This window comes from Polypterus senegalus, chromosome 10 (genome assembly GCF_016835505.1).
Source record: "Polypterus senegalus isolate Bchr_013 chromosome 10, ASM1683550v1, whole genome shotgun sequence".
Lineage (NCBI taxonomy): Eukaryota > Metazoa > Chordata > Cladistia > Polypteriformes > Polypteridae > Polypterus > Polypterus senegalus.
Genome location: NC_053163.1, coordinates 132,162,371 through 132,189,035, shown reverse-complemented (window position 1 = coordinate 132,189,035; position 26,665 = coordinate 132,162,371). Strand labels below are relative to the sequence as shown.

The window sequence follows — 26,665 nt, the reverse complement described above, 5'->3', positions numbered from 1 at the left end:
AAGCTGTAATTGGTAAAGCACCCATCAACAGTTGTTGTGTTCACAGTCTCTCCAAGCTCAGAGCTCAGCTGCTGTAGCCTGTAATGTTTTCAGAGTTATCATACATCTCTTGTTGGGCTTCTTCACTAGTATTTTTCTTGCACAATCACTCAATTTTTGTGGGCTGCCTTCTCTAGGCAGATTTTCAGATGTGCCATGCTCTTTGAATTTCTTAATGATTGGTTTACCTGAACACCAAGCGATATTCAGTGATTTGGATAGTTTCTTTTAACCATCCCAGTCTTTACTAGTTGATCAGTGTCAAAAAAGCCAAATTAACTCATTTGTGATTAAATGTTTTATAAAGTAGAATACTTAAGTTAATATTACAATGAGGTGAATAATTTGTAAAGGGTCTACAGTTTTCTGTGTTTCTGTACTTTAAATCTCATTTTACAAGTATTGACACATATTTTTAAAGACTACCCAGGGTTTTTTCAGTAGTTTTTGCGCCTACTTGATTTTTGTTGTTCTTCTAACTTCAGTAATATTTTCTACTGTAAGGAAGATGAAATTTACTGAAAGACATTTGCTTCAACTCTGTAGTAGTGATCTGGGTTATTTAAATGGGTTATGTTTGGATAAAATATTTAAAAGAAAGCAAGATAACTGCATATTTTTCAAAGCATTTATTGTACTACTTAATTCTTTTAAAGTATGCAGACACGGTTGAAAAACAGAGTAGCTGTCTACTTCCTATTTACTGTAACTGCTTAAACCCACTTTTTCATTCTGTTGCAGTGGACAGACGGCCCTCCTCCAGTGCAATTCCAGGCTCAGAATGGCCCAACCACCAGTCTGGCAAGTCTTCTATGAGAGATGCCTAACCTCTGTTGGCAGACATACTTCATGGTTGGAACTTGTGTTGCCAGAGGTTGGAATCTAAACAACTTTAATATTTCACATTTGGTTCTTGGAACAGTAGCTGGCATATGGAAATCCTTCTGCCAGGAGTCTGGGTATCAAGAAGTCACCCGCGCATGCCTTGCTCAGGGAATCTTTGTCAGTCTTTGGCCTAGCAGCTGCTTCCATGGATCCATTATGGAGACCTTTATCCTACAGGTTTTGCTTGTTATGATGCCAGCAAGGAGAATCCCACCTCAAACCAAGGGTGGCAGCACAGGTGCCAAGTCACCTACCACTGCAGGATTGTTCTGGACCAGGAACCATTAAAGAGGAAATGAAGCCTTTTCAAAGAAAGTGTTATTAATGGGTGGTGTTTCAGACTCTCACTAGAAAGCGGGTTTTACTTAGTAACGTAATAATAATGAATGAAACAGTTTTAATACCACTTTACGCCTCTTGCCACATCAGATGTTTGCTTAATTTTCTGCAGATTGAACTTCTTATTTAACTACACTTTGATGCATATTGCATTCGAGCATTACCATAGTAAGAAGAAATCTCCTTGATAAACTGATCATTCAGTTAATGCAAACTTTCTTCCACCGTCCCACCAAGTAAGCTTTGGCACTTCCTGTTTAGAATCAATTACCTAAGAAGAATGTGTTCTACGGCAAACAAATTTTATTTAAAGCATTTTTTCTCCCTTTCATCTATTCTTAACTGGAAAAAAAAGTCCTGCCCCGTTCCTGTAATTGCATTTGAAATGCTATTTTTGTGTTTTAGGGATGGGAAAAGGATATTTTATAAACTGCAATACCAATGTAGCACAATTTCTATTTTGCATCTGTTTTAAAGCCTTACTTGGAAAAGAATTTTGTCTCATTTTAAAGCAATTTGGGAATTTTGAATCCTTACTGGATATAATCCCACCTACACACAGCTTGGGAGAATTACAGCACTCACCTATTACCAACAAAGGAAACTATTTATTGCAGGAACTGATCCCTTTGTGTGACAATAAGGTCCAGCATACACATCAGATTTTTTTTTTTATAAGCAAACAATGGATGGTTTGGTTTGGGGTCTGGTACAGGTCGTAGAATCTCCCTTTCCCAATACTGGCCAGTCTGTCATTACTTGCCCCCTAGCCAATTCCTCTCAACCTGGACTGATGTGTAATTTTTTTTCTTAACTGTACAGATAATGGAGATACAATAATATGAATATCTTGTTCATTTTTCCCTGTTAAAGGTGCCTGTTCTGCTGGATCCCTGCTGTTTCAGCAAAAGGATGAGACATTTTGTGGGGGGTGGGGGGACTATTTTAAATTTTGTAAAGTTTCATAATTTGTATACTGCAGTTAATAATGTAATTAATCATTTTATTTTTACTTTTTCTCTTCTGAAAATATTTACTGTGTAGTTTGTATAAAGATGTGTTACAAAATAACTTGTGCACCCTCCTAGTTTTTTTTCTCTCATTTAAGTCTTGCATATGTTGCATAGTCATTTGCTTTGATATAAAACAATTTAAAATTTATTTGATAACCCACAGTTTCATGATGCCTTTTTTAATCTCTTATATTTAAACTTTGTCCTCATCCTATATCAGCGTTCCTAGTGGGTATAATATGTACTTAATATTAATCTTTACCAGTTGTGATTGTCCCTAGTGCAGATAGCTGCTGAGGACTGGTGGTCAATTAGTCTTTCTCCAGTGTTTAGAGCCCAGCCGTAAGGTAATGTAAATAGCAGGCAATACATTAACAGATACACCATTATAGTACATAATAAAGCAAAAATTGTTATATATTGTAATTATTTAGTAATGTCTCTACAAAAATATGTTGCTATGATAAAAGGTCAGAATTAAGATTAATACATTAAATACAGAAATACCAGTTTTATTATGCAGAGGAAAGAGGTGTCTCTTTCATTGCTGATCTAAACTGGAATATCAAATGTAATAAATGGACAATTAGACAAAATGGTGCCTTAAAACTTACTGAGAGTTAATGAATTATAGCATAGTTAGTATTTGGAAAAACAAGGGATGCCGTGTTCCTAAATATGTTTTTGCTGTTTATTTTTGTGTTTTTTTCCTCCTTTCTGCAGCTTGGCTTGTTGCACTAAATCACCAAAATGATGAAAGTCTACTGCAGTTTTAGCAGAGAATCTGCTGACAGCTTGTATCCAACATAGGCAGTTATACTATTTTAATCAAAAAATGAAATTTCCCAAGTATATAATTTTCCATTTAGTAGATTTGATTAACTTCTGGGCAAGGATTTAAAACTAGTATCCACTTTTGAATGGTATCTATACTTCTGAACAACGTTTGTTTGTTTGTATTTTGTTGAAATACAAATACTATTAAGTCTGCAGGAAAAGTATTGCAGCAGTACGAGGCTCTCTGAAATTATTCCTTGAGGGAAAAAAAGGCATATTGGTCTGTAGAGTCAGATTTGCATAACAATTATGATCAATATATTGGTTGGAAAGCAAACTAGCAAGAATGATTATTTGATAGTGGGGCCAAGTTCAGTAACCAGTGGGTTAAAGTAATAACTACCATGCAACTGTTTCTAATCTGGGGCACATTAATCTTATCAACACAAAATGTATTTCTTATTGATGTTTGCAGTATATACCCAGAGTTTGTGAATTCCTCTCTGCTGCTGGAAACATTTTTTTTAATTTATACACATGTATGTAACTTTCAGACTGATGTTAATTCTTAGCCTGTTTGTGTCTGTGAGTTTACATATGCTCCTGGTGTGTATTTAAATAAAAAACATTCTGTTTGCCTTCCATACTCCAAGTATATGTAGATTAGGCAGATTAGCAATTTAAAATTGGTTTGAGATGAAAGAGTGTAGGGCGGCACGGTGGCGCAGTGGTAGCACTGCTGCCTCGCAGTTAGGAGACCCAGGTTCACTTCCCGGGTCCTCCCTGCGTGGAGTTTGCATGTTCTCCCCGTGTCTGCTTGGGTTTCCTCTGGGCGCTCTGGTTTCCTCCCACAGTCCAAAGACATGCAGGTTAGGTGAATTGGCGATTCTGAATTGGCCCTAGTGTGTGCTTGGTGTGTGGGTGTGTTTGTGTGTGTCCTTGGGTGGCTTGGCACCCTGCCCAGGATTGGTTCCTGCCTTGTGCCCTGTGTTGGCTGGGATTGGCTCCAGCAGACCCCCATGACCCTGTGTTTGGATTCAGCGGGTTGTAAAGTGGATGGATGAGAGACACAAATGCGTCCATTATTGGCTTAGGTTTAAGATTGGTCCCAGCTTCATGCTAAGATTAGCGGCAAAACCTCAGAAAAATGAACTTCAATAAGTAAACTGACAAAAACTAGTGTGGAATATCAGCAATGAAAGCTGACTTTTATTAAAATGTAAAATTATTTTTGCTGAATTGGTTCTAGTTTTTGAGATAATGGACATCCATGAAAATAATACATTCCCCCAATGCAACTTGTGTATGATAACAAATGCAATAGCTTTTGGTCTGTCTTTTGACTCTTTAACAGTGTCTTAGGTGATGAAATATCCCATATAATTATTTTGTATTTCAATTTGTAGGCCTACAATGCCATAAAAGTGACTTTTTGAAGCCAGAATTCAACTGTGAATTTGCAGAGGAAAGAAGTCGGCTACAGTATGTTTGTCAACCCAGTCTTGGTTTATACCCAAAAAGTTCTGTCTTAATAAGTATATAAATACATGTAAACTTTATGACGTCATCAAGAAGAGCCTACATCAACAATCCTGATATATTCTGCTACATCTGTGAAGAGTACATGGTTGAAAAACAAAGAAGAAATATCATAGACTTTGTGTATTGAGTATACCTGGCTTATTTTGGAGTACACCTTGGAGACCAGGATAACTCTTGGGCTCCACATATGGTTTGCAAAACATGTGTGGAGTACCTACGGCAGTGGACAAAAGGTAAAAGAAAAAGTTTAAACTTTGGTGTGCCAATGGCATGGAGAGAACTGAAAAAACACCATGATGATTGTTATTTTTGTTTTGTAAAGATTAAAGGCTTTAATCGTTACAAGAAAGCTCAGTGGGATTATCCTGATTTGGAATCAGTAAGATGACCTATTCCACATGGCAATGATGTTCCCATACCAGTGTTTACCAGATTACCAAACCAGCCACTCTCAGACTCTGAAGAGAGGCAGGATTGGAGTGTAGTAGCAGTGGAAGTGAATTTGAGGGAAGCGCTTCAACGCCTCAACCATTAAGCCAAAAAGAACTCAATGACCTGATTCGAGACTTACAGTTGTCCAAGCAAGTATCTGAACTTTTAGCATCCAGACTTAATGAACAAAATCTTATAAAGGCGCAAGTTAAAATTACAGCCTGTCGGACAAGAGAAGAGAGGCTTCTCCCATATTTCAACCAAGAGGAAGAACTTGTATACTGCAATGATATCCCAGGAATTGTACTTCAAATGGGACTACCAGAATATCGACCAGAGGACTGGCAGCTTTTGAAAGACAGCTCCATTAGAAGCTTGAAATGTGTTCTATTGCACAATGGTAACCGTTATGTGTCTCTTCCCATTGCTCACTCAACAAAAAAAGAATATGAAAATGTAAAAATCGTATGACAGAAAATCTGTTATCATGAACATCAGTGGTTGATTTGTGTTGGTCTGAAGATGGTGAACTTCTTGCTTGGACAACAATCTGGATACACAAAATACCCATGCTTCATGTGCCTCTGGGATAGCAGGGCAAAGCAAGATCATTGTACAAAAGTGTTATGGCCTACAAGGGAAGAAATGATTGTTGGCACTGAGAATATCACCAACAAGCCGCTGGTGGACAAGAACAAAATCATTCTCCCACCGCTTCATATTAAGCTAGGATTGATGAAGCAATTAGTTAGGGCTTTGGACAAAATGGGCAATTGCTTCAAGTATATTTGTAGATCATTCCCTGGACTGAGCATGGAAAAACTAAAAGCTGGAATCTTTGATGGTCCTCCGATTCGTAAACTCATGAATGATTCCAATTTTACCAAATGCATGAATGACACTGGGGCTTCGGCCTGGAAGAGTTTTGTCTGTATTGTGAAGAACAGCTTGGGTAATCACAGAGCAGACAATTATGAAGAATTTGTGCAAGTTATGCTTGCTAACTTCAGAAATTTGGGAGTTAATATGAGCATAAAGATGCACTATCTCCATAGCCATTTAAACATTTCCAGATAACCTTGGAGATTTCAGCGAGGAACAAGGCGAGAGGTTCCACCAGGATATGAAGGTGATGAAGGAGAGATATCAAGGCAGATGGGACACACACATGATGGCAGATTACTGTTGGAGTCTCCAACGTGATTATCCTGATGACACACATAAAAGGAAATTGTATGAACAGCGTTTTTTGAAGCATTGACATTAATAACAATAATTAATGTTGTATTAATCAAATCATACATAACTTTTTTCCCTGTCACTGCGATATTTTTAATTTCTTTTTTGTATGATGCTAGTCTGTTTACTTACTTGTAACTAAAATAAAAATATTCTTTCAATTCTGAATACTTTTCAAACGTGTTGCGTTAATTAACTATTAAATATCTCAGAAACTAGAGGCAATCTGGCAAAATCAAAGTCATATTTTTAATCAGCACCATAAACTTAACATAAAACCGCTCAGACATCGTTGGCACCAAAATCACTATACCAGAGTTATTGTTACAAATCACTTCTTTATTTATTACTCTCATTGTATACTTTAGTAATGTTTTAGATTTGGAGAGGACACAAAATAATGAAAGGATAATTATTTTCATTCAAGTAAAAGGGTGATCTGCATTTTGAGTTTTGGCTTTATGAAGTATGACTTTACAGTTAGTGTTATAGATTTGATATTTAATACACCTATTTCAGGTAAATCTACATCTGCACTGTGGACATATACATCAAAACAAGACCATGCATATAATGTGTGTGTTGTCTAAAGATCCCCTCTGCAGAGTTCCTGCTGAGCACAGCATATATATCCTGATTTTTGTGTTAGTTAAAATTACATGTGTATTCAGTAGGAAAAACCAGTGTTTGGCAAGGAAGGGGAAATATACCTTTGCCTTATAAACCACACCGATTGGTGTCAAAACTGAGATTATGGGATTTACAACAGATGTGATATCCTGAGCAAGTCACATGAATTGCCACTACAGCAGCGGTGACCATATATCAAGCAATTTCACACACACACAAGTATACTGTTTTTTGGGACATTTTTTTTAATCTGCTTTTCTTGTGGTAGTTATTCAGTGAGTTGAACACACTTGTAGCATCACCAGACACAAGGGTAACCAGTGCATTTTTAATGTATGTAATGGAATAAGTGAACATCTGTTTTTATTTGACAGATAAAACTTTCAATACATGGTCACCTATTTTTCTCATACATATAAAAACAGCGATGAACTGATGGTTCATTTCTGCCTGATGTTATGGTGAGCTCTAGCTAACAAAACAGATAATTGGAAATATACTAAATATTGACCAAACATTTATTATTTTTTTGGAATAGCTTAAACATCAAAACAAATTGCAAAGCCAACAACAACATGAGATTTGTTTATAAAACTGCCATTGCCCTTTTAATATTGTACTTGGAAGCTGGGTGCCCCGAGGCCTTTTAATTTTATTTTACAGGTTTAATTTACATTACATCAACAGAGTAATAAATACATTGTAACCGGCTTCTAAAATATGGCCAGTTTTTTGTTTTGGTACTCTAATTAGTCAAACAGCACATTTATCACACAGTAAATTTCTTGTATTCACAATAATTTAATACGACATCATAAAAAAAAATAAACGCCGCCTAATTGTCGGAAGGTCAAAAGCCCGTCAGAAAGGGTCACTAGCTTTCGGTGCTTGCTTGCTAGGATGATTTTGTACGATTGAAGGCGCGTCTAAAACCTATTCTGGACTCTGTTTGGTTTATGCCAGTGTCACTTATATTAACCACGCCTTTTAGGAGTTTTCTGTTCCGTACCTCTGCTTAAAATTATCTTTGGATGCAAATTCTGCCAATCATCATAAACCCGGAAGCCGGTGTGGGTCTGTTGTAAATCTGCCTAGCAACCAGGAAGCCGGATGCTTTTTTTTTTTTTTTTTTTGGGGATGGCCGTTTAAATTTCTATTTCATGTTTACTTGCTTATTTTATTTTTCCCTTGATTTTTAATTTATTTCATTTCTTAAATGTAAGCCTTTGTCTATAATTATCGCTCAAGTACGTTCAGGACATACATCGCACCTTTAATCCGACTTCGGCCTACGCAGACTAGGGCAACACCGAACTTTCCTGAAGAGCTTTAAGCCCGTGCTAAGATTCTTCCCCGACTGGAAACCAATACTCAACTCGCCGTTCTAATAAGGGAACTTCCGAACGGCGCAGGGGACTTGCATATAAAGGTAACTGTCAATATACAAGTACGCTATATATATTAGTGAAAATAGATGTAACAAAAAGCTCGGATAGTGTATCGTATTTAATGAGCTGTACTTTATGGCATTTCCGACAAAAGTTATGTTTCTTTTGAAACTTCATTAACGCTGTCAATTGATAGATTTTTTTATTTTGATAAAATAAATAAGTTTTATAAAGTTCCTAAAACTTGGAAAAAGTAAATCGGGGTTACAAGTAGTTTGTGTGTATTTTTCTAAATGTGTTTTGAACATATACGCATACCTTTATACTCGTTTAATTTCTCCTTATAATAAATAACACTGATAGAGTTGTTTTCCACATCCGCATTGACAAAAAAAACCCACAAAAAACTGTAGAGCCGATGGTTTGCCAAGATTAAAAAAAGAAAAAAAAAAATTGCCACATCTTTATGAATCGCATGAGTTAGCTGTATAGAAAGTCTAGCCTAATAGTATTAGTTAAATCCGAACATCTGCACACAAATAGCAGAGTTTAGGAAGCCCTCAACAATTTCTAATTTCGATTTGTACTTTTATGAATGCCTTTACTTTAAACAGAGCTCAAAGCATAATGGTAACTCAATTACTGCTCCACGGACTTGTTTTAGTAGTTGGCTTTGCTCTGTCCCAAAGGAGTGTACATCTTTACCTTGTTTTTAGTGTGGATTTTCTCTGGATACCTATCAGGATTACTGTTTACAAAAACCTGGCCCATTGTATGTGGATGGATGTGAGCATGGCATTCCCCATGATGAACTGGCATTCCATCCCTGCTTTGCACCAAAACTCTCAAGCTCCCCATGGTTCTATAATTTAAAAGAAGCTTTGGAACATGAACCAACTGAAAAGTGTAGTTATGGAATCCATATGAAAATCAGGTACACATAATTGGAATTAGTTTATTCATAATTTATGCTCTGGAAAATTGAGGTGTTGTTTATCAACTTAAAATAATCTCTTTGTTATTAATTTAATCTCAATAATTGTATTTTACATAAAGAAATTTTGAACCATTAGTAGCATATGACATATGCTTTAAAAGGCAAAGCAATGTACAATACACACTCAGATATGCAAATTGATCATTTGTAATATATCATGAAATACCAGATATGGAGGAAAAATGTTCTTTATAGGTTACAGAGGAAGCTTAGAAGAATAAGTGGCAATCAAAGTTTAACAGCAAGTACAATCAATTGGTGCTCCACAAGTTGAACATGGGTACAATGTAAAAGTACTAAAGAAGAAAAGGTTGCAATATAGCATCAAGTAATACATTCTGAGTGAAACTTTCAAAACTTAGTAGTCACACAGTGCACAGCATTGGGAGTGTCAGTATTTATTTTGTTATATAGACAGACCTGTTCTCTGTGACTTTTTATTGCTTTTTTTCGGTCAGCATTGGAACTTCACAAAAAAAATTAGAAATAGTGAGGGCCAAATTTACATCTGCAGAGGACTGCATAACAGTTTGTGAGGCAACAGGAAAGACAATGTAATGTAAAAAAAATTCATCTATCCATTTTCAGAACCAGCTGTTTCAACGTACAGAATCCCAGTCAATCAGAGTATTGTCATTAAGTGTAAGACCTAATTCAGCCTAGAATTGGACAGCAGTGTAAAATGGGACACAAATGATATACTCGGATGCTTTCATACCCGTTAAAATATCATGTCATCAGTTTACTTTTGCATATCTAAGATGTGGTAGGAGTACCCAAAGAATAATCCTACAAACACAAGGCCAGTATGCGAACTATCTGTACAGATCTCGATGTGTTTCTTAACTAAACCAAAGTTCCAAGAGATGTAAGTGTTTATAGTGTTGATGAACAACGTGGCTTTCCAGAGAATATAAGAAAACTAAAGCTGAAGTGATGAAAGCTAACAGTCTGATAACATTTTTCCTAGTTAATAATTAAAATTTGGATGTGCAAGGATATTTTGACAATGAAGTACAATAAATGTTTGCAAAATTTAATTTTAACAGTTTGATTAAGTAAAACATTCTCAAAGTGTTGACTGAAAGGAAAGCGAATGCATAGGTAATTTTTGTGCATTTCCAGAATATTTTCATGCCATACTTACGTTTTATATTTGAAAGATCATGCCATTTATCTTGCTGTTTCTCTGATTGGCTTATAGAAAATTGTGAATATCTGTCCTATTACCCTTACACTTTTAACAAAGTTAACTTTTTTTTACACTTTTACCTGGAAGAATAGTTCTACAAAGAAATGCCGTTGGGGAACTATTTTCAGTTCGCAAAAGAATCATCTACATAAAGGTTCCAGAAAGAACCCTTCATTTGGATCTGTATCAGGCTACATAAACTAAATAAGCATAAATAGATGGTTACAGATTTCTGAAATACCACTGGGACAGGATTTTAAAAGGGCTCTTGCTGCATATGTCCAGTAACAAAGGCCAGGTTTTCTATTCTGTATGTATTCTGCAAGGTAGCCTACAACACGTTATTTTTTTTAATTTATTTTTCTCTCAAAGTTTTTCTAGCACAAAGAACCATCTTATGCAGAGAACTCTTTTCAGAATGAAATGGGGGTTGGTCAAGTAATAGTTCTACGAGGAACCATACAACCCCGTAAATAACAATAAAGTGCTATTTAAAAACCTTTTTTTAAGAGTGTAGTTGCGCGCTCCTTTTATGAAATTTGCATTCATTCGTTTATTCAAAATGATCTATATTGTTTTTAAAAGCAAGTAAACAAATTTGCAACTGTAAAGTATTAAACCTCCAAACATCCAATTTACTGAACATAATAAAACCATGCCAGTATAAAGTCCCATTATTATGAGAATTAGATTCAGCTGGTTGATGAAGGAAGAATGACAAACTCCAATTGACTGCATTTTTGGAGAAAACAAACCGGTATTTGTACTGTCGTTTGCAACAAAATAAAGTTTGCTGAATTAGGCCCATGCCACTCTATGTTGTGAATTTTATATAGATTTTTTTTTTTATATTAAATAATATGTCTAAATTGGCCAGGATCATATGTATGCCTTGTGATGAACTTTAGTTCTACCCTTTTGTTCAGTGGTTCCAGGGATCCTGTAATTTACAAAGAGGTTTAATAAAATGCATGACTGCTTTGTAGTACACTCAGTGGTAAATATTATCTACTACGTGACAACCCAAAATGCTCTAAATCCTTTCCAGTTTATCGTCCATGTAGAAGAAAAAAAAAATCGGATAATGACCGTGTTTTTTATAACTTGAAGCTACATAAACACTGTCTAATGAGTTGGCAAATTTCAAAATCATCTATTATAGCTTGCTTTTTAATTTTTTCTTAACCAATTGAAGTATATTTTCTGTATGCAGGTTACAGGTCTTTGTGAATGCTACATAAAATCAAATTACAAGTAATTTTAAAAGAAATATTAATGTACCTGACATTTTTCTCTACACTATAAAAAAAGTAACCAGTGGTGGTCTGCTGTTTACTCAGGTTAGTCAGTGTCCTACCTTATACTCCGGCACAAGCAGGTCTTTAGATATTCAAAGCAACTAAAACTTCCATTACCAGTTTTCTACAGAAATTCTGGAAATGTATGTTAGTGAAGATTTTCTTAGTGAACTACGTAGTTAAACTTAGGGTTCAAGTGATTGCCTGTTTTAGTCACTGGTGAATCAAATGCTTTATGAGAGACTTTAATAGTTATTTCATTTTTAGAATTCTGTATAAAGACTAAATCAGTAAACCTAGTATTTCATATTACTGGTTGAAGATGATTTCAAATATATGTAAATTAAACTTTTGGTAGAGCCATTTGACTCTTGTTGAGGTAGTTGTTGAGAAAGTTGAGACAATTTTTATTATATACTCAGCAAAAAAAGAAACGTCCTCTGACTTTCAACTGTTTTTACTTTCAGTAAACTTAATGTGTAAATATTTGTATGAACACTAAAAGAGTCAACACCATAAGACATAAACTAAAAATGTTTCACAATGTGTCCCTGAATGAAGGGAGGCTCAAAATCAAAAGTACCAGTCAGTATCTGGTGTGGCCACCAGCTGCTTGAAGTACTGCAGTGCATCTCCTCCTCATGGAGTGGACCAGATTTGTCAGTTCTTGCTGTGAGATGTTACCCCACTCTTCCACCAAGGCACCTGCAAGTTTCTGGACATTTCTGGGGGGAATGGCCCTAGCCATTGATCCAAATCGATCCCGATCCAGGGTACAGGCCTCGGTGTAACGCTCATTCCTTCGACGATAAACACGAATCCGTCCATCACCCCTGGTGAGACAAAACCGTGACTCATCAGTGAAGAGCACTTTTTGCCACTCCTGTCTGGTCCAGCGAAGGTGGGTTTGTGCCCATAGGCGGCGTTGTTGCTGGTGATGTCTGGTAAGGACCTGCCTTACAACAGGCCTACAAGCCCTCAGTCCAGCCTCTCTCAATCTATTGCGGACAGTCTGAGCACAGATGGAGGGATTGTGTGTTCCTGGTGTGACTCGGGCAGTAGTTGTGGCCATCCTGTACCTGTCACGCAGGTGTTATATTCGGATGTACCGATCCTGTGCAGGTGGTGTTACACGTGGTCTTCCACTGCGAGGATGATCAGCTGTCCTTCCTGTCTCCCTGTAGCGCTGTCTTAGGCGTCTCACAGTGCGGACATGGCAATTTATTGCCCTGGCCACATCAGCAGTCCTCATGCCTCCCTGCAGCATGCCTAATGCACGTTCACGCAGATGAGCAGGGACCCTGGGCATCTTTCTTTGGGTGTTTTTTGCAGTCGGTAGACAAGTCTCTTTAGTGTCCTGCGTTTTTAGAACTGTGACCTTAAATGCCTACTTTCTGTAAGCTGTTAAGGTCTTAACGACCATTCCACAGGTGCATGTTAATTAATTGATTATGGTTAATTGAACATGCATGGAAAACATTGTTTAAACCCTTTACAATGAAGATCTGTAAAGTTATTTGGATTTTTAAAACATTATTGTTGAAATACACAGTCCTGAAAAAGGGACGTTTTTTTTTTTGCTGAGTATATATGCTGATGCATACTATGACTTTTGATAGTGTCTTTTCTCTGAGAAGCCGTATAAATTTCAAGCTGATAACTGTCTGCATGATAGCAATAAATATGATATGCTGGATGCCTTATTTCTTGCTTTCCTTTAAATGTTTTGCAATGGACATCAGAAACTAATTAGTGCTTCCAACTAACAATTTATAAAGAGAAATCTGTTTAATAAATCTGAGTTTAGACCTTTAACAGCTTGCCTATATTGTCCATGTTACACATGCTTTGGTAAGACTTGGCTGTTGATCTGAGATATAGAGTCAATGTGTTGCCTATGTATCAATGTACTGTTCATTTCTATTTGTCTGAGCTTGTGTTTGTATATCTTTGTTCTATGTCCAGTTAGAATGTTCTATAAGAGATATGTGACATACTCCTCACCCTAAAACTCTAATTTCTACAGCTGTGTCTATTCAGTCAATTTGCACAAATATAAAATTGAACAACCTGGATGGCATAGCTACATCTATAGTACCTGTCCATTTGCAACAATCTGCACAGTTCACTTGTCTCTTTTCATTTGAAAGTCCCTCTTGTTTAAAGAATGCTGAATACTGCTTCAGTTCAACTTGGAAAATGTCCCTAGACACTAACTTACTTATTAAGCTCTTGCCTAAATAGTCCATTGATTAAAAACAGCTTAACTTGAGCTCTTTCATACAACATACCAGTGCTGATGGCATCAGTTTGGCATTGCTGTTGGCATTTGCTTAAGGGCAACAACAAATAATGAATCCAGAACTGCTATGAAGAGGTAGATCCTGCAAAGACTCCTTTAGATTCATATGTCAGGCCAGGTTTAATAAATGTATCTTGGTTTCAGTTGCCCCAGTGGGAAAGTACAGATATACTAATAAAAAAAAAAATCTAAGATATACTAATAAAAAAAATCTAATTTTTGAAGATTGTTAGGACTCCTATATTAATTATGAAGTGAGACTGCTATGCACAACCCATCTCTTGGAATAGCCAGGTTAATTCCTTCTGATCTTTTATAGCATTATGAACATAGGGTTGATGTACCTAGTGGGCAGTGTGTTTTCATGTTTCAGGGCATAAGGATAAAACTTCTGAGTGTCTCAACAAATGATTTTGTTTTTAGAGAACAGCCATTGAAATGTGCAGTTAGACTTCTGCGTTCTCCCCCCTCCAATATATATACACATAATGACATCTGACTAATTTTATTTGGCTATTTCCTCTTACATTGTTTGTCTTGAACTAATTGTCTAAAGGGATGATTCTCCAGGGAAAGTAGCATTACAGCCTTGCACATATGCATGCAGTGACTACAATCAAGGATAAGTGTTTTTTGTTGTTACATTTTGGTGTAGATTGGTTGTCCATTATCTGTCTACTGAATTTTAATATGTGACATAGACATACCATAAAGTTTGCTTGGGCAAAAGGAGTGTTTGTTAGATTTAAACATTTAATGAAACTGTGTGGAGTAAAGCACTTGAGTTCAAGACAAAAATTTTTGTTTTTACATTGACATATTATTTTGCAAATGCTAGGTTTTATTTTCATAGGTGGGCTAAGTTGTGTGTGTTAATTACATTTGGCTTAGGTGGTTTTAACTTGTTGAAGAAAAGGTAGAGAATGACTAGCGGAGGTAGCTTCATAATGATGAAAAAACAGTATCAGATAATGAGTCATTCATATAAATACCCAAAGATGAAGGAGGGTAGAAAATTAGGGAGGCCAACCTGAGTAAACGGAGATGAAAACACTACTGTAGTGTTACTTAAGTCACAATTATGAATGCAGGTACAAGCTTTGCAAACATTGATTGTTAATATTTAACATGAAAATGGCTTTATCACATAACCATAAATTGAACTAAGCATTTTCAAATGAATATTTTTTGTAATCTTTGTATATAAATTAATGCAAATCTGTACAAGTAAAGACAAAGGATGCTTAATTTATAATTTGCTAGTTTGTTTTCTTGTGTTTTTTTAGATAGTGTAGATAAGAATGGGTTCTTCTGTTATTATTTATTATTTTTAATTGCATTTAGTTAGTTAAACAATTGTTTACCTTTTACTTAGTGTTGGAGTGATAAGGATCATTTTCTAAGATTGTGAAACTATCTCCTCTGAGGCAAATTTTAACTTTACATGTACTAGATTTTACTGTACTTGCCTCCATGATGTGCACGTTTTGTGAATACGTGCATTCTACATTATATATACATGCATATATAACACAAACACAGCATATGTATACTGTATATGTATATTATCCTCTTTTAGTGGTTATTGCCCCGCCCTGCGTCGACTCTGGGCCCGCCTCTAATCTCCGCACTTAGTGCGCATGCCCCGCGTTGTGACGCCGCTCTTCCATGTGTGTGAAGCGCATTATTTGGCAGCCGGAGCAGCAGCGGGGAGGATTGAAAAGGGGGGTATCCCCGGGATTTTACACGCGCGTGTTGAAATATTACAGAATCTGTAGTCCCGTTTGATATAGAAGAAACGCCGGTAAGGACGGATATTATTCGTCCAAGTCCCCGATAAGAACACAAGCGGGACAGAACAGCAGCCGGCTCCACTCCGTAAGTTACAAAGTAGATAAACTTTTTTGGGAAAAGTGGGGAAATGTGTGCATATATTTATGTGTGTATATATATATATATTAAAATTGTGCGTGATAAAAACGCCGGAGATTATACGAAAGGACAGAGAGCGCCAAGTATTTGGAGCCCTGTTGTGTGTGGTGCTAAATCCGGGATGAAGCCACCGCTCGCTCTTTCATCTATCTCATCACCCCCTTTCGAGCGAGCTAGAGCGAGGGGACTCGGGGGCGGTGGGACAGGTCCGGTAAAAGGAAGTCTCGAGAGGGCCGCCTGCCTCGCGCCGTGGCGCGTGAGTAAGTGACTGGTATGTGTGGTAGCGAACAGGGGGGTGAGGGGGTGCCTGTCGGAACCAGGGAATACGGCGTGCTGGGCGTTATTCGTCGAACCCTGGGCAGGGCAGGTGAGACGTCCTCTCGAACTCAAAGAAGAGATGATCGAGAATGGTGTTCGCGGGCTCGAGAGGCAGTTTCAAAAATAAAGCGGGATATGATTTTGGACCCAGGCCGAGCGGAAAGTGTTCATCGATTGTCGGAGGTTCGGGCCACCAAGTTTGTGCGTCCGGCTTGCGTTTGGGTTGAAACGTATTGCATTGTAAATAAGTCTGAAGCGTCCATCGCACAATAATGAGGCCGTGCTTGCGGGCCCGGAGTCTATGTGGAAAAGACACGAATGCTTCTTTCGTTTACGTTACTAGGAACCGACGAAGGTGCAAATAATGAGCCCCAGGTTCCCAGCATAAAGTCACATAATTTCGAGGATGAAAGGGGGAGGGGGTTAATCCGCCGGTTGCTTGAGATTTTTTATTTTTGGTACCGTACGGGTTTGTCAAGAGTTACATTTTGTGTAGAAAACAGCGCAGTTTTCATCCTGAAATGTAACCCTAACCCCTTCACCCCCGTATTTCTTGGGTCAGGAGCTTTTTTTGAGGAGGGGGGTCGGATGCGCATTTGAAAAGGCGCGATGGGAAGAGCGAGCTTCTTTGGGGGTCTGTTTTGTATAATGGGGTCTGACGTGCGGTGTAATGGTGGCTGTGGTGTGGAGGTGGTTTGGCCTGCAACCCCCCCCTTTCGTGGCACTTCACCCGGACTGGTAGTCCCGACTGTGTCTCCCTGTCACAATAAGAGTCTCTTCCTTCCTTAACCTCCCAGAGCGACAGGCGGCCCCCTGCTCTCTTCCTTTTGATCTTAAAGGGACAGGCGACCCCTGTTAGCTTGTGCCCCCATGGCAGCAGCCATAGAGCCTTTGGATGCCGTGCATCCGGATTACAGACGACTTGTTTTACTTGTTACTCTGACTGCTCCGACTCTCCTCGTCGCCATCATTTTTTTTTTTTTTTTATAATTTTGCCTTAAGGAAGCTCATTCACCTGACCTCCCCAAGAGTTGTTAGTGCAACAGTGTCACCTGTCGTTTTATTTATTTTTTTCATTTTATTTCTCTGATATACTTAAGATACTCTCTTAATTTAAGGATAGACTTGCTCTTATTGGTCTTTGTCATGGCGTCTGTGTGTTGTATAAGGAAGTAATCTCCAAGGAGAATGGGTAGATGTGAAAGCTAATTAGCTGTCCTGTGTAACCCGTTTCTTTCTTTCCCCTACAGTCTATTCTCATCCTATTCAAAAATGAACAGAAAAGTTCATTATAATTTACTGGTACCTCCTTCCAAATAAGTATATTTTGATGCACTAAATTTTCTCACATTGACACATTCTTGAATATGTTTAGTGGTTGGAAACGTCAATTAGATTTAACCCGCAAGTCATCAGCCTTGTCATTTGTAGAATGAGTGCAGCCATTTGCATCTCTCATTATATCCCTTGGAGCTGAACAGTGTGAGGGAACCTGCTCTTTATGGATCACCATCCGTTATTTGCATACCAAAACACTTTTTCTGATGACCTGCATTAAATATAGTTGAAAATAGGGGAACCAGTTACATATGCATTTATACATGCTGTCAGTCTTGAGACTATGGTGCAGCAGTTTAAAAAAAAAACAACAACAAAAACCGCTTTGGATGTTGGGATCGCACCAGGCTTAAATCAAATATAAGATGAGTTTATTCTAATCCTTCTTGGTCAGCTGTCAGAGAAAGAAGGGGAATTAAGTGGTGGGATCCTCATAATGCAAAATGGCACATAATCTATCCACTGTTTAAAGTAGTTAATGTCACTTTTGCTTATGCTTGGATGAGTAGGTTTTCTAATTGTGCCGTGTTGAACACCTTAGCAGTTTGTGCTTTTAACAGTGGAGGTCTGGTATTTGTTTGCAAACTTAGGTGGTGTTGGTAAATGAGTGGATTGCCCAATGCTTTATAGTACTATAGTAGATGTCAGTTTTTGTGGCAAAACTGTTTTACGATTTGGGAGTGATGAGGAATGATTGTTCTGCTGAATAATGGCTCAGTTCTTTGTGGTGCAGGGATGTCACATGGGACAGAGTGTGCTAAGCAACCAGACAGGGCCGCAGTGACCAAGGACCCAAGGGAAGGTGGTTCATGAAGTGCCTGTTAGAAAAAAAACATCATGCACCTGGAATTAGGACAGCTGCCCTTGCCTGCCCTCTGGGCATATGTGAAATCTAATGCATGAGTTTGGTTTGCTGGTGCAGAAAGGGTAGCCTTGTACAGGGTATAACAATTCACAACCTTGTTTATTTGTTTAATATTTTCATTGTGTTTTCCTACAAACACATAGATTTGCTTTTTGGGTTAGTTGGCAACTGCCTGGTGCAGATGGGCTTAGTTGTATGTCTTGCAATGAACTGGAGTCCCATCCAGGGTTATTTCCAGCATTTTCATCCCCTCATCTTGTCAGGATAGAGTCTTATCTTACTCCTGTTATGTGGGTAGAACTAGCAAAATCATGGTAAATGCAGAATTTTTCAGCTCTGCACTCAGTTTCATGTTTGTCTCGTTTTAAGAACTGTATGGACTACACATGTTCAAGTTGTCCATTTTCGTTAACCTGCACACAGGTCCTCCAACTTGCAGGGAAAACTCAGGTGTTGGTTGGAGGATTGGTACTCAAGCCTCTGTTAAAAACCTCACACTTTTCCAGTAGTGTGCTGAGCTGTTACCTGTTGCATGGCTGCACTTGGGTTCCAGTCCGGGTGGTTTGTTGTGTGGTGGATGCGGCAACGTGTTTTATTTACCCCTCCTTATTGATACAGGAAGAAACACTGACATTCTGAAAAGGTGGGTGAGTAGGCAGAGGTTATGTTTTGTACACCAGAAGAATATGTACTGTATCCCATCTCTTCTGCTTGTATACATTCATTCATCATGATAGTGTGTCCACGTTCTATTTATCTTTCATGCTCTGGGAAGTATGCTTGACCCAGAAGGCTTCATCACTGCAGTACAGGTAGGTAGTGCTACATGCGTAAGAAACAGATTATTGGATTAGGAAATGGTGACTTGTGGTTATGTTTACTAAAGATGCTAAGTTACTAGAATTGTTTTAAATTTTTTTAAATGCGGCTTGATTTAAACCTCCAGGATCATGGAGGAGAGGTTTAGGTATTGTGAAGTTCTGTGGTTGGATTTCAGAGGTTGCTAATAAACAACTAGGTTAAAGCATTTTTAGAATTTTTTTCTTTCTATTCTTTCATGAATTGATCAGATGTTACGGCTAAAATAAACTTTAGTATTCTGTTGACTCAATTTCTGAACTCTTCCACAGCGATTTAGATTTCAATCATTTTTCCCTGCATATATGCTGTGTTCAAGTGCTGACGGAATATTAAGAGCTTTGAGCTGTGATGTTTCACTTTCCCACTTCAGTGTGTTTATGTGGGTTTCAAGTCCAACTGTTCAGAACAAGGCAAGATTGCTGTTTTAATTAATTAACTATGTAGTCACTTTGGTCCAGATGCATTTGGACCAAATAGTGGCATTTTTGGGCTGACCAGGATATGTTAAACAAATAGGGTGAAAGGTTGACGTTGCATCACAACTCTTAACAATTTGGGTAGGTATGTTTTGTTTGAATTGTCTAACTTGTAAGTGGTAGCTCATCCATATGGTATTTCCAACGCAACAACTGAATCTACCGTCTGTCCGAAAGCATGTGAATGCAGCAATAGGCACTTGGGTAGTGAGAGGAGTGAGGCTACATTGCATAACTTGACTGTCCCTCACCAAGTCTAACTTTAGTTTAAGTGACTGGTCTATGTTGGTTTATCTCCTGTTGTGTAGTAACTTACGTCTGTCTGCTCATTTGTGTTAAGTCTCTAGAGAGAATTATATCACTGTACTCTTGTATGTTTCAACAAGACAACTTTATTAGCTGTGTAGTGTGAAATATGTTGTTTGTATTTACCGAGAATAGGTTGATATTTCGAGTGTGCTAGTATCTTATTTTTGTTGGAGAGATTTCTGAGTTTTGTAAGGTCATATTTATTATCATAGTCAGTAATTAATTTAAGGTATTTTAAGCTTTGGTGGTGGGGATTGCTTAATTCTGCCATGTCTTGCTTATTTAAGGTTTCTTGTCAATATATACTTACTATTTATATGTTTAAGACTAAGATTTCTTATGTCAGTATTTAAAAAATACCATGAATAGCCGTGTGTACGGCCTCTGCAATAGGCTGCTCATAAAGTAGTTAAGGAAGGATGTGGCAGTCTGTCTGCTCTGAAAGAGAAGTTCATGTAGGTTTAGTCTGTTGTATTGGCCAGGAAAATATACTTTAAGTGAATCTAGTTTAAAACTTGGTTTAATTTCTTCTTTTCATTAAAAGAAGAAACAAATTGAAGCTTTATTGCTCAAAATTTCTGCACATTACATGTATTCTTTTAACTTGACACACTTATAAGATGATACCTGAAAGTAAAGGAAAATTGAATCCTTTCTTAGATGCATGTTAAGATGTCCTTTCATGGAGACTCTGACCTAGTACATCTTTTTGGGTTAAGTGTATCACATATTAGGACTTGGCCATATTTAAATATTTTGGTTTGTTGAAGCATGACCACTTTTAAGAGTAGTTACTCTCAAATTTCTGTAATGGTAGTAAGGTGATATAAAACCTTCAAAAAATAACAATTTAATTATCTAATATCTAAATGTTTGTTTGCTGCCATTCCAGATATCACTGAAACATGTTTGTGAGAAGTAGGTCATGAATCTTCAGAATCGGATTTATTGGCCAAATATGCATGCAAGGATTTTGACTTCGGTTTTGGTGAATCTCCAATTACAAGTCACATAATCGACATGCACACAACAGTTAATCACACACCTGGAAAAAAAAAAAAGACAATACATGTGTATATAATATGCATAAAGTGCAGAGTTCAACTTAGTTTGAGAAATGATAAAGTAAACATTGGGGGATAAAATCAAGTATTCACAATATGTGAACCGTATTGCAAGCCTCTGTTGGGATGAAACTAAACCTTGGTGCCCTTGATGGCCTATGCGGGGAAAATATTGTTCTTATATCTTTTGTTTTGGCGTATATTAATCTATAGCACCTGGACAGTGGAAGATGTTCCAAAAGGTTGTAGCCTCGGTGTGAGGGGACAGTAATGATTTTCCTAGCCCGTTTTAATTACTCGAATAATTTTGTGTTCAGGCCAGAAATGTCTTATGACCCCAGTGTGAGCAGGTTAAATAGGGTAAATGCAGGTACTGTACATAGTATCGACCAGGGACATTCATTGTCCTGGAGGTCCGTAGAGGCTGGGCTGCAGGTTTTCATTCCAACAAGTTTTATAATTAGAAACAGGCCTTACAGATAATGAGGGCTGGTATTTATTCATATGGCTTGTCATTGCTTTAATTCTTCAAAATGTGTTTTTTCTTTACTGGGTACTGTTTCTATATTGTGGTCTTTTGCTCATGTATTTCAAAACAATGCAATAAACACAGTTTTAAATTAAATCATGTTGGCTATACAGCTGGGGGTTGCTTTTGTCATTTGCACATCATTCAATCAATTAAAACCTAAATGCCGCAGTTTACATCTAACATAGGCAGGTTTTTTGAATTGTAACAAGTTTACTAAAACTAAGCCCTTTAAGTGTTTAAAGTGAACAGCTGCAGCTATGGTGGACCTGCAGGACCATAACTGAGTACTTCAGGTGTAGGCCATGAGTTGGACATATATAATATAAAGGCCCTTCTGTGCACTAAAGTGTATTTTTTAAAGTAAACTCATCTTTCACTTTCAATATTACTCATAAAATTTAACCATTTAGTACTATGCTATCTCTCCTAATAGTGAGAAGTAACCTGAAGTACTGAGTGAAAAAAGTTGTTAAATTTTAATTTTTTTTATTTTTTATTCTAATTCCGAGTAAATATGCATTTTCCTTGGAGTTCTTTGAGGAAGCAGTTTTTCCCCATTATGTAATATGTGAGTAGATTAAAATGTCTGGTTGTCAGTGAATGAGAGCTGCTCTTAAACACGCTATGACTGCTCTGTTATCATACCCTTTCTCCATTCAGCTGTGTTAAAAAAGAAAATGTTTTTTGATGGTAATTCTGCAATCGATAGGGCAGTATTTAAATCGGTAATGGATCCAAATGCCATTTTTAGTGCATTTGAATTTGTACTTTTAGGAAAATGGATGTTCCTCCTTCGGGATTCATTTATTCCTTTCAAATTCACTGAACTTTTCTGCTCTCTTTGTCCCTGTTTTCAGACGTATAAGGATTGGTCATTACTGAAAGACAAGAATCTCATCTTACATTTTCCACTCTTCTACTAGTTGTGCCTTGCAAACAAGCACATTTTCAACATATCATGACAACAGCCCCCTCCCCACCCCCACTTTGGAAATGCAGTAAACAGGAAGTCTGCGTCCTGCAACAGCTCCGGTGTGTCGGGCAAAGGCACTCTGTCGAGGAAGGCCACATAAAGCTGGCTATTGCCACTTTAACCTGAATGTATTGACATCCTGTCAGGTAGCGGAGTTGGCAGAGTTGGGTGTCCATTGCTACTCTCTGTGAATAAACCTTTTTTGCCCTTAGGGTTCATGTTACCCTTTATGATGCCTCATTTTGATGTTTATATCAGGTATTTGAAAGATTGTGCCTACTGTGAATGTTGTTAGATAACACTTTGTGCTTATAGCTTCTTCATATGTGGCAGAATTTGTGCTTATAGCTTCTTCATAAGTGTCAGAAATGATCAAAGATGTGGTTTTACATTGATTAGAGGATAACAGAGACCCTTATTACTCTTTTGAAATTTTACTGTGGTTAAATTCTCAGACACCCATTTAATAAGGTTGCTTATGTTTGGTGTAGATGTAGCTTAGTGCCAAGGCTGCTTTAAGCAAGAAATGAATAGCAAAATACACTTATGAAAGAACAAGCCAGTTGTGGCATCATTGGAAATCTTACTTCCTTTCATTTTGATCTTCTGTGTGAAATGTGAATTTCCTCTTAGGATTAATAAAGTATCTATCTGTCTATCTATCGATCGATCGTCCCATGTATGTGTCTGGTAGAGTATTTGACTCTACTTTCATAGATCACCTTGTACTAATATTTGGAATGTTATTAAAATTCTGAATTTTGTATCAGTACCAGCTTTGGGCGTCATTACTATTTCCAAAACAAAGTAACCCCAGAATCCCCCAGTCTGTCTTAAGCTTCCTTGGTATGCCATACTTTGCTCCACTTCTGCCTTCACTGTGTGTTAAAGCAGTCAGGTGTTTCATGGTACTGAAATGATTGTTCTGTACCACTTTTTGTTGTACTTTTTCAGAACTGGGTTACAGCACAACCCTACTGTGTACAGAATAACATGAGAAAACAATTTGACAAGAAAGTGCTTTTTAGGATGTAGCTTGTTTATTTCTGCTCCATTATTGTTTGCATAGCATTGTCATATTGACACCTCTATCTAGTAACTTTCTTGTATTTATAATTCTGTGTCAAGTACTTTCTAACATAAACTTGGTGAAGAGAAATCTTGTATAAAAAAAACTTCATACTCGTTTTGAGTAACTCATTTTAAAGTATAAGTGGACAATCCTACAGGAGTTGTAAAATTTGCCAGAAAAATAAAATTGGGAAATTAATATTAAAGGCCTTTTTTAAAAAGGTGATTTTAAATCTGTTATAGTAACACAAGTTCAATCAGAAGTATGGCAGTTATGTTACATGAACTTTCAGGGCCCATTCACACCTAAGCATTTTTGAAGTGTTTTAGCTCTGGATCAGATCGCTCCTAAACATTTGAAAAATTATTTTCCATTATTTTCAATGACACCATTCACACCTAAGCAGCAAGCTGTTTAGAAAACTTCTGTGTGCAAAAGTTTGAGTGGTTCTGACCAAACACCTGTTTCATTGAAGTCAATGGTAATGTTCAGAAAACACTGGTAAAAGACAACAAATGAGCATTTATTGAAGCGTTTTTACAGGAAGTCCATGCCTCTTTTTGGGAGAAGCAGCTTGTGTTTTGAAATGAGTATTGTTACCTGTTTTACTTAATGGTGAATATTTAAAATATGTTTATGATAATTCTCAATTAAAAAAAAAAAAAAAAAGTTTCATGAAGTAAATAGCATTTATCCCAAAATCTGGTTCAAAAGTTGGCCACTGAACCTCTAGGTCACACTGCTTCAAGATATTCTTAGCGAATGTCTGCATTAAACCTAAACAGATTTTTTATTAATAATATGTTACTGGACTTCACTCTTTTTTCTGTTTGGCTATGTGATTAAGCCCTGAAAATGATTGGTAGACCATGCACCACCTGTGCTTCTTGACTTTCACTTACTGCTGCCGAGGTAATCACTTGCTCCCATTGACCCCAAACTGGACTGATTAAATTTACCCCTGATCTCATGCATGAATAAATGTAAATGAATACAACTAAGTTTAGATCTTTTTGAATTGATTATCACTGTGCATGATAAACCCCTCCTTCACTAGCTGCTGCTATAAGACTGATTCATGTGGTTGCATGATTTCGTTCCAAAAGCAGCAGGCAATTTTTTTTTTAGAAATAACTTTTCTCCCCCACATATTACTACTTATTTGTGTTTATCCTTATCAATACCCATGTGTAATCCCTGCATTTTTCAGCATGCTGCCTGCTTCATAGAGTCCAAAATTTTCCTCTCAACCCTCTTTCCTGCAAAACAAGGTGAGCCCCAATATGCATACTCACAAAACTTAACACCTGCTCTTCTGCAATGTGATTACCAGGATTAAAGTATTAACTGGAAATGTAACAATCGCTTCGATACCCAACACCTCACAGCCTGTAAAACTGAAGTAATGCTGATCATATTTTTCCTGCAAAGCACTTCATTGAAAATGCTTGAAAACAACTACAAAGAGCCAGAAAAGTACTTGCAAAATGACATTAAAATGCTGTAAAATGCCAAACAGATGCTTGAAATTTACAGTACTTAAGTGTGAATTGTCCCTAATGAGGAAGGAAATCTGCTTTTGCTTGCTGTGGTGGATGCTAAAAGATTCTACCATAATATGGTAGTAAGTGAGGGATCTCTGGTTCAAACAAGAATCAGAGTGGGAATCAAGAGTAGAACATTAACTTAAGGTGTCTGTAGAATTTATAAATCTCTTTTAAGGACAACTGTTGACCCATGAGTAGACCAATAAGACTGAAAAATCTTTCACAAAATATTGCATTGTGAGGTGTTTTTTTTTTTTAAGCAGAAGGTTGTCTATTTTTATTAATGGTGACACAAACTTACCATTCAGAAATACAGACTAGCACAGGCAGAATGAATCCTGGAAGTGATGTGCAAAAATGGATCTGTAGTATTCTGCAGTAGTTCACAGTATGTGTGGTTCTAGCACAGTGCCATAATTGGTGTCGGGTAATTGTATGTGAATAGTTAAGGTCAATTTGTCATCCTTAACACTTACCATCCTTACTACTTTTGTTATATTAACACTAGAATTACCAGAGCCTACGAAAAAACTCGTAGTTCCGTCCCAACTTCAATCGCTTCGCACCTCTCCATCAGTGTCTTTTTTTTTTTTGTCCTGTAAATGTGTCAATAAGCAGCTAGCAGCCTACTATCACATCCTCCCACCACTGCACAGTTTCCTTTGTATATGGAGAGTCGCTCGCATACTGAAGAGTCTATAGTTGAAGGTTGAAGCTGCTGTCACTGTACTTTGTATACAAGAACCAGATCAAATGTTGTTTACTTATTTATCTTTATTTACTTCCTACAGTGTAAATTCACAAGTAGACTGCAGAGCTTCCCATGTACATATACAGAGTTTCATAGCTTGTCTTTATGCGAAAAACAGCAGTGTTGGGGGTAAGTGGAATCATGAACGCGACTGAGAGAATAAAACTGAATAAAAAACAAAACAAAGCTAACCTGTACAAGTTTCATAAATTTACACTGGCTGTTACAGACTTGAATCCAAATGTATGTTTTTATTCTAAAAAAGTAGTAATAAGAGCAGCTCACTTCTCAAAACGGACTCGACCGGGGTCGAACCTGTGAACCACCAAAGCAGTCATAGCAAATGCGTGACAATGTCGCACCCTAATGCAGGTTCTTTTTCTGCAGTTATATTCTTGAATAGAAGTGCATTTGTTCTATTATATTAGTATCTTTTGTGAAAGTGTTTATTTGATATTTGGAATTCAGGCTTCACACATTATACACTTCATGTCTACATTTTGTCAATTATTATTCAAACAAGAAAAACGTTTGTTTTAACGATGTGTTTACAT

At 37.2% G+C, this 26,665-nt stretch overlaps 2 protein-coding genes across 9 annotated transcripts in view; both read left to right on the top strand.

The window, feature by feature from the left end:
* Positions 1–3,308, top strand: part of mau2 (MAU2 sister chromatid cohesion factor) — a 46,476-nt gene extending 43,168 nt beyond the window's left edge. Inside the window, exon 19 of the mRNA XM_039766682.1 lies at positions 781–3,308. Coding sequence (XP_039622616.1) covers positions 781–855 — 75 coding nt within the window. The 3' untranslated portion in view covers positions 856–3,308. The remainder of the gene's footprint in view (positions 1–780) is intronic.
* Positions 3,309–8,037: 4,729 nt separating this feature from the next.
* Positions 8,038–26,665, top strand: part of gatad2ab (GATA zinc finger domain containing 2Ab) — a 66,042-nt gene continuing 47,414 nt past the window's right edge. For 5 of the 8 annotated variants that reach the window (XM_039766681.1, XM_039766677.1, XM_039766678.1 and 2 more), the window contains exon 1: positions 8,038–8,325. The gene's annotated coding sequence lies outside the window, so the exon portion shown is untranslated. Of the gene's footprint in view, positions 8,326–15,745; positions 15,952–16,193; positions 16,277–26,665 lie in introns of those variants that run through there. The other 3 variants (XM_039766673.1, XM_039766675.1, XM_039766676.1) reach the window with 3 other exon arrangements.